The sequence below is a fragment of the Dipodomys merriami genome, unplaced genomic scaffold, assembly GCF_024711535.1.
Source record: "Dipodomys merriami isolate MVZ:Mamm:240054 unplaced genomic scaffold, mDipMer1.0.p SCAF_44, whole genome shotgun sequence".
Taxonomy (NCBI): Eukaryota; Metazoa; Chordata; class Mammalia; order Rodentia; family Heteromyidae; genus Dipodomys; species Dipodomys merriami.
The window spans coordinates 994,467-1,007,337 of NW_027206002.1; the positions used below are offsets into that span (position 1 = coordinate 994,467).

At 49.0% G+C, this 12,871-nt stretch overlaps 1 protein-coding gene across 3 annotated transcripts in view; it reads left to right on the forward strand.

The window, feature by feature from the left end:
* Positions 1-759: 759 nt before the first annotated feature.
* Positions 760-12,871, forward strand: part of LOC138807894 (organic cation/carnitine transporter 2-like) — a 39,910-nt gene continuing 27,798 nt past the window's right edge. Inside the window, exons 1-2 of one of the 3 annotated variants that reach the window (XM_069993702.1) lie at positions 760-1,441; positions 11,837-11,940. In XM_069993702.1, coding sequence (XP_069849803.1) covers positions 1,049-1,441; positions 11,837-11,940 — 497 coding nt within the window. In that variant the 5' untranslated portion in view covers positions 760-1,048. Of the gene's footprint in view, positions 1,442-11,836; positions 11,941-12,109; positions 12,197-12,871 lie in introns of those variants that run through there. The other 2 variants (XM_069993701.1, XM_069993703.1) reach the window with 2 other exon arrangements.

Here is a 12,871-nt window from a genome sequence, read left to right on the forward strand (position 1 = left end):
TAAAAGTTACTGCGCCCAGCCTAGCTATTGCAATAGTTAAGAATTCCAGTTTCACTGGGAGAGAGCAAAAGATGAGGGTGACATTATCGAAGAAGAAATGTTCTCATTTATCTGACTTATAAAACCTCTCTGTGGCTGCGCGCCAGTGGCTCACACCTGTCATCTCAGGAGGCTGAGATCTGAGGATCGCAGTTCAAAGCCAGCACCAGAAATGGTGCTGTGGCTCAAGTAGTAGAACGTTCGCCTTGAGCTGAAGAGCTGAGGGACAGCGCCCAGGCCCAGAGTTCAAGCCCCAGGAATGACAAATAATTAATAATAATAATAATAATAATAATAATCCAGTTTCAAAATAATGTCACCAGTAAAAGGAAGGGTGGTGTCCAAGGCAGCGTTTAAAGATACGTGAGCAGCGGCAAAAAAAAGGTGGGGACTGGGGCTTATTTCATAGTTAAGCCTCCAGGCCGCTCCCCAAGTCTGGAGAAAGGAGCTTGACTTTTTAACCTTGGGCACCACCATTGAAAGTCATTGCCTCTCTAGGCCGCCCGCGGCAATCACGCTAGGGGGGGCGTGTCTAGCAGAGGCGTGGCTCTGTGTAGCCCCGCCCACACACCCCTCCGGCAGGTCACGAGCCGGGTCGTGCTCGGGTCTCTGGCGCACGCGCTGCCCGGACACTCAACTGCGTCACGCTCGCCCTGACCCCGCCCCCTCCGCCTCGCGCGCCGCGCGCGCGCGCGCGTAGCGCAGCGCCGCGCCACACTGCCCGCAGGCGGGGCGGGCCCTTGCGGCCCAGGCCCTGAGCCCGCCCCGGCCTCTCACTCTATGTAAAGACCGGCAGTGGTGCGTGGGCCAAGGCGGTGTCTGAAGCGCGGAGAAGCTCGCCGGTCTGCTGGGGTGGAAAAGGGGTCTCTCCGGGTGCGTTCCTCGCTCGCTGCGTCGGACAGTGAGGTGGCCCACGCGCAGGCGCACATCCCCGCCCCCGCCCCCGCCCCCCTGCCGCACGCCGCCCCGACCCCGGGACCCGGCGCTGCGGGACGCTTAGGACGGCGGCATGCGTGACTACGAGGAGGTGACCGCCTTCCTGGGCGAGTGGGGACCCTTCCAGCGCCTCATCTTCTTCCTGCTCAGCGCCAGCATCATCCCCAATGGCTTCAACGGTATGTCCGTGGTGTTCCTGACGGGGACCCCGGAGCACCACTGCCGGGTGCCGGACACCGCGAACCTGAGCCGCGCCTGGCGCAACCACAGTATCCCGTTGGTGCGGCAGGATGGCCGCGAGGTGCCCCACAGCTGCCGCCGCTACCGCCTGGCCACCATCGCCAACTTGTCGGCGCTGGGGCTGGAGCCGGTGCTGGACGTGGACCTGGAGCGGCTGGAGCAGGAGAGCTGCGTGGACGGCTGGGAGTTCAGCCGGGACATCTACCAGACCACCATCGTGACCGAGGTAGGTGGCAGTCTCCCGCTCGGCCTCTAATAGGAAGGCACCCTTTGGGGGTCTCTGAGCGCCCCCCCCAGTCCGGTGCGCGATGCATGGATGGATGCTGGCACTCCCCCCCCCCCCCCCTTTGGCCAGTACCCTGCTGAAGAGGATTCTCCAGCCTGGTGGCCCAGGAGCACTTTGACGAAGTGATTGATCTCCATCCAGAGCGGGCATTTTAGAGCACAGGGGTCGTGTTGGACACTCCATCCTGATGGCCACATAGGATGTGGCATCCAGAAGGGCTTTGGCTTTATCTAGGAGATGCTGTAAAACCCTGAGTTGGGATTTTTCTCTAGACCGTAGCCCAAATGAGGAGGCCAGGTGTGGACCAAAGTGTGGTCATCATTTTTTCTTCTTCTCTTAGCATCAGTCCAGGAAACAAACCAAACAAAATAATAAAAAAAAAACAACCAAAAAACTCCCCACTTTTCTGTTCTGGTCCTGGGGCTTGAACTCAAGTCCTGGGTGCTGTCCCTGAGCTTTTGTGCTCAAAGCTAGCACACTACCACTTTGAGCCACATCTCCACTTCCAGCTTTTTAGTAGTTAATTGGAGATAAGATACACTGCTGGGTGCCGGTGGTTCACCCCTATAATCCAAGCTACCCAGGAGGCTAAGACCTGAGGATTGTCGTTCAAAGCCGCAGGTTTGTCTGTGAGACTTATTTCCATTAAACCACCAGAAAATGGAAGTGGCACTGTGGCTCAAGTGGTAGAGGGCTAGCCCTGAGGGACAATGCCCAAGCTCAGAGTTCAAGCCCCCTGACCTACAAAACTGAAAAGACACAGACTTTCTTGCTGGCTTTGAACCATGATCCTCAGATCTCAGCCTCCTGAGTTAGCTACAGTGCATGGCTGTTTCCAAAAATTTTAAAGTAAAGGTATATGCATAAAACGTTCTTCCCTTCTTTCTCAAGTTGCTGCTTCCCTCACTACTCGCTCTGAAAGGAAAGTTTGGTCATGTTCCTGGAAGAATTGTTTTCCTTTAGGTCAGGATTGATTTTTTTTTTTTAATCAGTCATGGCGGCTCAACTCTTGGCTTGGGTGCTGTCCCTTAGCTCTTCAGCTCAAGGCTAGCACTCTACCACTTGAGCCACTTCTAGCTTTTTTCTGCTTATGCAGTGCTGAGGAATTGAACCCAGGACCTCATGCATGCGAGGCAAGCACTCTACCACGGAGCCACCTTCCCAGCCTTCATTATTTCTTAAGTACACATCCATTTGAAGATCTGTTCAGGGTGGCTTATTGGCCTGGAGTGCTATCTATGGTTTTTTGAGCCGGGTATAGTTAGGATATATAATAATCTTCAGTTTGTCAGAAGTGGGAGAAGCCATTCCATTCTCCAGCCCCTTGGATTTCCCTCTTGGGTGGCATTGTCTGTCCTCTGTGAACTTGCAGTCATTCAAGCTAGCAGCATGGCATGTTATTAATGGTGCATGAGGATGTGTTTCGGGATTCACTTGTGCATTGACACTAGTTTTTTGGAGTGAGCAGTACAGAGTAAGCAAGGCAATGAAAAGAACCTTCCTTGGTGGGTATCACACCACAGATTCAGTGTCAGGATTGGGGAGATTCAAAAGTTAGAATAGGCTTCTTAGAGGAAGAGGCCTCTCAGTGAGTCCAGGGTGCTTTGCTCAGTTAGGCCCAGATGATCTCTCAAGAAACTGGCAGGAGCAGAGGGAAAGGAATGACAGAGAATCCTTGGGTCCTCGTAGGGCATCTAACCCTCCTGGAGCTGCAGAAAGCCTGACAGAGACTCTGGTGGCCCTAGGTAGGTTGCTTGTGGGGCTTGTCGCTCTTCCAGAATAGAATCAGAGCTACCACAGAGACCTCACTGTGTGTACTGTGGGTTTTCTCTATGTGTTTGGAAGTTTGATGTTTTCAGCACCTGTGCCTGCTTCCTCCACAGACAAGTAGTAAGGGACCCAAGTCCCATTGGGATTTCTCACCCAGTGACATCATTCCAGTGCCTAGAAGGCCTCACTAATTGACAAAAGAAGCGTTGAAAGGAGGCAGCCAGCTATGGCCCATGTGTCCTCAGACAATGGGAATTAGAACCCACATCCTGGGTTCTGGTCTCACAAGTGAGTCTATTACCAGTGAGAACCGTGACAAAGGTTGGCTCTGGGGTTGGCATAGTTCCTTCAGATTCTTCTTATGGCTGGCCCAAAGAAGAGGCAACTCAAAAATCAGCTTGCGGCATGTTTGGGGTCTTCCCCTGACAAGGAATGTCCCCAAGCTTCCTCTAGTTGAACTCTGGATCCCTACCCTTCTGACCTTGCTTGCTGCCAATGTCAGTCTTGACTGTTTTCTACATGTTTAGACTTTATTCTGCTGTCTTAGCAGTTTCGTAAGAACTGTGTGCCCTTTCACCTACTTACAGGTTGTCAGTCTTTGCAGGGAGGGAAGATTAATACTTTACTGAGCTCTTTGTTTGGGATGCTAGAATGGCTGACTTGAAGTTCAAGGCTGCCTGTGTCTCTCAAGTGACCAGTCCCTGATTGAAGCTGCTGCATCATCAATCTGATGACTTTTTCTAAGGTCTGTTTTCTTTTGACCTAGACCTGACTTGCTGACCTCCGCAGTAGTCTGGTGCCTGCTAAATGTCTCCACGCCTGCCCTTTGTCCCAAATCAAACATAGAAGTGTTTTTAAGTGTAGTGGTATTGAATTGCCATTCACGTGTGTGTGTGTGTGTGTGTGTGTGTGTGTGTGTGTGTGTGTGTGTGTGTGTGTGTGTGTGTGTTTACAAAAGACTAAAACTTCAGGTCTCTTGTTAGATTTTTTTCTTTTTTTCAAATTAAAATACATACATGTAGTAACTAAACTTTGCAGTAAATCAGATCGTTGCGTCTTTAGTTTTTCACATAATGCTAGATGCAAGAGAATTTTCCAATCAAGTCATTTTTTTTTAACTAAGTAGGTTAATGAATAGTTTGCAAAATGTTCTCTAAAGTTTAAGAAGAAAAAAAGGGGGGGGTGCTACTCTAACTCAGAAGGGAAAATTGGAAGCAACCAAAAAAAAGTATTGACTGGAATATGTGATTCTCTATCCCTTTACTAGAGCTTGGCACTTTGTATCTAAAACCAGGCATTGGGATTGGCAGAGAGAAGGGAACACTTTCTGAAACACCCACCTTTCAAAAATAGTTCTGTGATCTGCATGCTTCTAGGCCAGCCCCTTCTCTGTTTCTTTATTCATCATTCATCTCTGGACCTTCAGAAAATCATCCCAGCCACCTTGCAGTGCTTCTGGGTACAGGACTGGCTCCTTCTTTGGGAACCTGGGTGATTTCTCATGCTGCTGGGCCACCTGTTGTTTTGTTTTGCTGTAGCCCAGCCCAGCCTGTAGGCAGAAAGTTTCCTTTAGAGACTTCAGGGCTTCCAATACCTATGAGTTGAGACTCTTTTCAGCTGAACCCTAGCAGTTTTCTGTACCTCCTTGCTCCCTGTCTGTCTCTGATTTCTAGTCCTCGCTTTTTTTTTTTTTCGGTTGGTCGTGGGGCTTGAACTCTGGGCCTGGGCGCTGTCCCTCAGCATTTCAGCTCAAGACGAGCGCTCTACTGCTTGAGCTACAGTGCCACTTCCGGTTTTCGAGTGGTTTATTGGAGATAAAGAGTCTCACAGACTTTCCTTGCCTGGACTGGCTTTGAACCATGATCCTCAGATCTCAGCCTCCTGAGTAGCTAGGATTACAGGCATGAGCCACCAGCACCCGGCTAGTCCTCGCTTTGACTCTGACTCTTTCTGTTTTTCTGGACTAGCTTTGCTTTGCTTCTCTTTGCTTTGCTTTTTTTCTCCAGTCCTGGGACTTGAAGTCAGAGGGCCTGGGCACTGTCCCTGAGCTTCTTTTGCTCAAGGCTAGCACTCTACCACTGAGCCACAACGTCACTTCTGACTTTTTTGGAATATGTGGTATTGAGGAATCAAACCCAGGGCTTCATGCATGCTAAACAAGCACTCTACCACTAAGCCACATTCCCAACCCTGGACTAGCTTTTCCAACAGTCTTGTCTCATGGCTAGATAATCTCAGGGGGTGAAGAGCCTTACTGTCATCTACAAGTCTGCATAGATTGAAAGCCCCAACATCCTGAGAGATTCTGGAGTGCCCAGAGAGACCTGTGCCTCAGTGCTATGCCTGTGCTGGCCTTTCTCAGGAGAAGTACAGACTCTCACCTATCTATGCCTTTGCAGCGGAATGGCAAGCCAGAGAAGGCACTCGTAGGGTCCTGTGGTCTCCTTATGCAAACACAGTCAGAGTAGATATAGCCCTTGTGAGTAGTCAGATCGAGCGCCTCTGTAGCTCAGAGATACCACCCTGGGTCCAAGTCCTGACAGTTGGCACAAGGTAAGGAGTCAGGTCACAGAAAAGGAAGATTATTTTGTGGGTTGAAGTGAAAGGTTCAGTCTGACTAAGATGAAAGGGACCTACTGAAGATTATGGCTCTTTAACTGAACCATTCACTTCCTCACCTGTGTATCAAAGCAGCTTGGCTTCTCCTCTCCATACAGGGCTCTGTTTGAACATTGTCCGTGACGTAGTAGTCAGTACTGCTCTGCTCTGACAGCCCTGACATGAACCCACCATTGCTTTTTTTTTTTTTGGCAGTCCTGGGCTTGAACTCAGGGATTGGGCACTGTCCCTGAGCTTCTTTTGCTCAAGGCTAACACTCTACCACTTGAGCCTCAGTGCCACTTCCAGCGTTTTCTGTGTATGTGGTACTGAGGAATGGAACCCAGGGCTTCATGCATGCTAGGCAAGCACTCTACCACTAAGCCTCATTCCCAGCCTCCCACTGCTCCCGCCTCTTTTTTTTTTTTTGAGATGGGGTCTTGCTATGTTGCCCAGTCTACCTTCAAAGTCCTGAGTGCAAGTGATGATTCCTGCCTCAGGCTCACAGGTTCCAATCCAGCAGCGATCCACCCATGCATTCATAGCAGCAAGGAAGATAAGATGTGTGTAAGAATACATGGCCTTCAGTAACATGTGGTGCCTTACCAGTGTGCTTGACTATTGATGCAGTCATTGCCAGGGACGTTTAGGAGAAGAACTTGCCCCTTGTGAGTACAGGTACTACCTCTTTTTCCCTTCCAGCCAGTTCTCAGTTAAGAACATCTAGTCCCAACAAACTGTATCATCTCTTTACATCCCATGATTGAAAAGCAGTGCCAATTTTGTATGAGGCTCGAGAGCCACAGTTCTCTCACTTAAACGACAGCTTTGTCAAAGCATAAGTAATATAAAGAAATGGCATCTATCTAAAGCATAACTTGAGAAACCTTGACACCTGATGCTATATACCTGTGGAGCCATTATTACCACCAGAAGGGTACCTTTCAGACTAGGAAGAAGGGCAAGTTTAGGCCCCTTACTAGAATTACTTCCAGATTCTTTCTTGTTGCGCCTCCTCCTCCCAATCGTAGGGCTTAAACTCAGGGCCTAGGCACTGTCCCTGAGCTGTTTTTCGCTCAAGACTAATACTCTACCACTTTGAGCCACAGCTCCACTTCTGGGGGGGGGGGGGTCGGGGCGGGGTTTGGTGGTTAGTTGGAGATAGAGTCTCAGACTTTCCTGCCCAGGTTGGCTTCGAACTACTGTTCTCAGATCTCAGCCTCCTGAGTAGCTAGGATTACAGGCATGAGCCACCATCGCCTGACCTTATTGGGCCCTCTTTCATAACTCACCCAGCTAAGGAGAAATGACGCTAGACCTGAGTGTTAAACCCACTCATTCTGTTACCATCACTCAGTATAGCCTATTCCCCATGCCAAGTCCATCCCATAGTCCCAGTATGGTGGTTGGGTGGGACTTGTTAATTAAGCTAGTCTGTAGTTAGTCATCGATGGGCAGCCAGCATTGTCATATAAGAACAATGGATCCCTCTATAAGCAAGGATTACAGAAGTTTATGTAGGGAACTTAGCCTGGTCTTTATGGGCTTATTTTGGCTAGATGTGACCCATTCTGTATTTCTGATACCAGTCAATTCTGACCCTACTCACAGACCTGCTACGGGGTGGGAGAGATCTGTTAGGGCAAGCCAGGCCCGGAGAGCTGTGATGGACTGTCACTGATGGGTGAAGGAGTTATGCACTTGCCCAAACTGAGGACGAGCTGAACCAAGCCACATGGAGAAGGAGCCTGAGAGACACCTCAAGGCCTGTCTCAAGAGGAGTACTACTGTCTTCACAAGAGCAGTTTGTCCTGCTTTCAAGGTGCCCAGTCTTGCCAGTCTAGGGTACCCTGGAAGCCTGTTTTCAGGAGACCTGACTGAGGTTTACAACCCCAGAATTCACAGCAGAAGCCCATCTAGTTTAGCTATCTAGTTTAGCTCAGTCATGTTAGTCCTTAGCCCTTTCCATATAGGAAGAGGTAGAGCTGCTAGTCCTTTATCAGTCTTTTTTTTTTCCCCCCTCTGGTCCAGAGGCTTGAACTCTGGGCCTGGGTGCTATCCCTGAGATTTTTCTCTCAAGGCTAGTGCTCTGCCACTTTGAGCTACAGCTCTACTTCTGTTTTTCTGGTGGTTAATTGGAGATAAGAGTCTCACGGACTTTCTTGCCCGCGCTGGCTTCGAACCACAACCTTCAGATCGCAGCCTCCTGAATAGCTAAGATTATAGGTGTAAGCCACCAGTGCCCATCTTTGCTACACCAAAAGTAATATGTCCTTGCCAGGTGCTCATATCTATAATCTTGCTATTCAGGAGGAGGCTAAGATCTGAGGTTCTAAGTTTGAGGCTAGCTCAGACACACAAATCCACCTGAGATTCATCTCCAATTAACTAACTAAATAAATAAATAAAGCCAGAACTGGAGGCCCTGGCTGAAGTTATACAGCGCCCTCCATGAGCAAAACAAAAAGCCAAGTGGAAGCAGGAGGCCCTGAATTCAAGCTTCAGTACTGGCACGTCACAGTGACTATACGGTGTTCAACATCCTTGATTCCTGCAAGTCTGAGCTTACTCTAGATTTGGAGATCAGATGCCCTAATTTTTCTTTAGGTTGGGGGTCATCACTCCATTCGTCCTATCCAGGCACATGCTTCATTTCAAAGTGGAAAGATAGCAGCATGCCTGAGTAAGTAGTGGGGCTTTTTTGCATCTAGCCAAAGGGGCTGCCCTCCATCTTTTCTGAGAAGTTTTCCCGGAGGCTGTGTGCAGACACAGCCCAGCAGAGCAGAGAAACACATGTGTGTTTTCCCCTCTGTCACTGGCCGGGAAGAGATGTTTTTTGTTCAAGGGAGCTGCATATACCTCCATCTCTGCAGTTATTAGGGAAGCCAGCAGGCTCCATGGGAAGCAGACAATGGCCTGGTGCCAAGCTGGCAAGAGTCTGGCTTCTCAGGGGAGGGTGGCTGTACCTGTGAGAAGTCTCCACAGGGTCTTACTAGGTGCCATCCCTGGCCTGAGAAACATTTTTTTGTTGTTGTTGTTGGTCATGGGTCTTGAACTCTGGGCCTAGGCGCTGTCCCTCAGCTCTTCAGCTCAAGGTGAGCACTCTACCACTTGAGCCACAGCACCACCTCCAGTTTTCTGAGTGGTTTATTGGAGATAAGAGTCTCACAGACTTTCCTGCCTGGGCTGGCTTGAACTGTGATCCTCAGATCTCAGCCTCCTGAGCAGCTAGGAGGACAGGCGTGAGCCACCAGCAACCATGGGAAACATTTTTTTCTGGGGACCACTATGTTTTCTGTTTTGGCTTTCTTCCTTTTGGCTCCTTATTAAGCTGGAGTGGACTAATGGGTGCCCTTTTATTGCCTGCAGACCCCCCTTCCTGTTCATGGTTTCCACACATTGTGTGATAGATAGAAACTCCAGCAGACTATCCCTTTTCTTGAACTCAAGGCCTAGGTGCTGTCCCTGAGCTTCTTTTTGCTCAAGGCTACTGCTCTACCATTGAACCACAGCCTCACTTCTGTCTTTTTCTGCGTAGTTATTAGAGATAAGAATCTCAGCTAGGTGCTGGTGGCTCATGCCTGTAATCCTAGCTACTCAGGAAGCTGGGATCGGAGAATCACAGTTCAAAGCCAGCCCAGGCAGGAAAGTCTGTGAGACTCTTACCTCCAATGAACCACCAGAAAACCAGAAGTGGCACTGTGGCTCAAAGTGGTAAAGCACTAGCCTTGAGCAAAAGCTGGGGCCAAGCCCTGAGTACAAGCCCCATGGCTGACAAAAAAAAAAAAAAAAATTAAAGAAATAAGCCGGGTACCAGTGGCTCACACCTGTAATCCTAGCTACAAAGGAGTCTGAGATCTGAGGATCATGATTCAAAGCCAGCCCAGGCAGGGAAGTCAGGAGACTCTTATCTCCAGTAAACCACTCAGAAAACTGGAAGTGGTGCTGTGGTTCAAGAGGTAGAGCGCTAGCCTTGAACTGAAGAGCATATCCCTTAATGATTTGTTGTTGGTCGTGGGGCTTGAACTCTGGGCTTGGGCACTGTCCCTCAGCTCTTCAGCTCTAGGAGAGTGCTCTACTGCTTGAGCCACAGTGCCCCTTCCGGTTTTCTAGTGGTTTATTGGAGATAAGAGTCTCACAGACTTTCCTGTCCAGGCTGGCTTTGAACTGCGATCCTCAGATCTCAGCCTCCTGAGTAGCTAGGATTACAGGCATGAGCCACCGGCTCCCGGCTCCCTGATTGATTTTATTGTAACTTTTATCCTGCTTTTCAAGCACTGTTTTTATGTCAGTCAAGGGGCTTGAACTCAGGGCCATGGCACTGTCCCTAAACTCTTCACTCAAGGCTAGTGCTCTACCACTTTCAGTCACAGTTCCATCCCCGGGGTAGTTAATTGGAGATAAGAATCTCACAACTTTTCTTGGGGCTGGGAATGTGGCTCAGGGGTAGAGCGATTGCCTTGCATGCCTGAGGCTCTGGGTTCGATTCCTCAGCACCACATAAGAAAAAAAAAGCCGGAAGTGGTGCTGTGGCTCAAGTGGTAGAGTGCTAGCCTTGAGCTGAAGAGCTGAGGGACAGTGCCCAGGCCCAGAGTTCAGGCCCCAAACCAGACCCCACACACACACAAAAAAATCTCACAACTTTTCTGCCCAGGCTGCTTTGAGCCATGATCCTCAGATCTCAGTCTCTTAAGCAGCTAGGATTGCAAGTGTGAGCCACACATACCTGGCACCATTTTCTTTTTCTTTTCTTTTTTTTTTTTTTTGGTGGGGGGGAATATATTTTTATAAAGCTGAGTGTGAAGAAACAACAGATTACACAGTGACTTAAATATGACCGACAAAGCTTCTCCAAAAAAACTGAGCTACGTGATTCATTCACAGATATTTAATTGTTTTTATTTTGAATTTTGTGTGTGTGTGTGTGTGTGTGTGTGTGTGTTGTGTGTGTGCCAGTCCTGGTGCTTGAACTCATGACCTGAGCACTGTATTGGAGCTCTTTTGTTCAAGACTAACACTCTATCACTTGAGCCACAGTTTCACTTTGGCTTTTCTTGGTTGTTAGTTGGGGATAAGAGTGTCATGGACTTTCCTACTCAGGCTGGCTTCGAACTTTGATCCTCTGATCTCAGCCTTCTGAGTAGCGAGGATTACAGGTGTGAGCCCCTGGTGTCCAGCTGGAAATTTCTTTTCGTGTATTATTTACCCTGGATTGTTGGTGTCTAGTATCAAAGATTACAGCTCAGAATGTCACAAGAAGCACTGAAGAGTCATTTTCCCAGATGGTAGTCGCAGCCCAGCCAAAGGTACACGTGTAGATGGTACATGCTGGGCCCTCTGACTTTTAAGTCTCTTACTGGATTCTCTGACCTTTAGACTCCCTCTTCCTAGCCCCACTAAGAAAGGGCACCTTGCAGCCACAGCCCTGGGCTCTGTCCAGAGTTTTAGGAGTGAGCATAGGAGGCCTTGTTCATAAGAATGCAGTCTCTGAGCAGAATGCTGCTTGCTCCCCACTTCCTTCCCATCCTCAAAATGAAAGCGGGACAGTGGGGCCCAAGCTATGAAAAGTACCATGGGGAGGGAAAGACCACACTTGCTCCTAGCTTTGCCACTCAGCTGAACCATGGCTTCATATACCCAAAGCAGGCAGTAATATTCGCATTTCGTTTTTCTAAGAAGGTCTAAAATCAAAACGTTTAATGGGCTGGGAAGGTGGCTTAGTGGTAGAGTGCTTGCCTAGCACGCATGAAGGCCTGGGTTCAATTCCTCAGTACCACATGCACAGGAAAAGCAGGAAGGGGTGCTGTGGCTCAAGTGCTGAGAGTTCTAGCCTTGAGCAAAAGAAGCTCAGGGACAGTGCCCAGGCCCTGAGTTCAAGGCCCAGCACTTGCCAAAAAAATAAAAAAGTTCAAAAGTTCAAAAAAACAACAAATGAATGATATATCCATCCCTTTGCTCCTCTTACAGTGGAACCTGGTATGTGAGGACGACTGGAAAGTTCCGCTCACCATCTCCTTATTTTTTGTGGGGGTGTTACTAGGCTCCTTCATTTCGGGGCAGCTCTCAGACAGGTAAGGTGTCTTTTCTTCTGCAGCTATAAGGGCATCTCAGCACTGAGCAAGAAACACACACGCCTGACTTTGACTTCAATTTGGTGATGTTCTCTCAGCCCAGGGCCTTGCATTTTTGAAGAGGAGGAAGCTGTGCCTAGTATAGACTCCATATCAAGTAAAGTGAGCCAACATCCTCTCACCTTTCTCCCTAATTCTTGCTGAGTAGAGAAACCTGAGCTATCCAAGCCAAGTGTATCCATGATCCAGTGACCAGGTAATACGCCATGATTCACTTCTGCGCGGGCCCATCTGCCTTCCTTTGGTGAACGTGGCACTCTCCCGCCCCCAAGTGTGGGAAAGACAGACATCTTGAACACAGATGGATGTGGTCTATTGCAGATCCTTAGGCAGTACCGAAGTAGATCTCACTAGCCACTAGTGAGATAAGGGGCTGTCTGAAAAGCTGAAGCCCCTTAGATAAGTGGCTTCTTGTGTCACTTTACTTTATATCCAGGAGATCAAAATGCTCTTCTTGACCTGTGTGTCATAGACATGGTATTTGTCTAATTTTGAACCTTTTTTTTGTGTTTTTTTTTTTTTTTGCCAGTCCTGGGGCTTGAACTCAGGGCATGGGTACTGAGCTTCTTTTGCTCAAGGCTAGCACTCTACCACTTGAGCCACAGCACCACTTCTGACTTTTTCAGTGTATGTGGTACTGAGGAATTGAATCCAGGCCTTTATGCATGCTAGGCAAGCACTCTACCACTAAGCCACCTTCCCAGCTAATGTTGAACTTTTTTTTTTTTTTGGTTGGTCGTGGGGCCTGAACTCTGGGCTTGGGCGCTGCCCTTGCACTCTACTGCTTGAGCCACAGCACCACTTCCAGTTTTCTAGTAGTTTATTGGAGATAAGAGTCTCACGGACTTTCCTGCCTGGGCTGGCTTTGAAT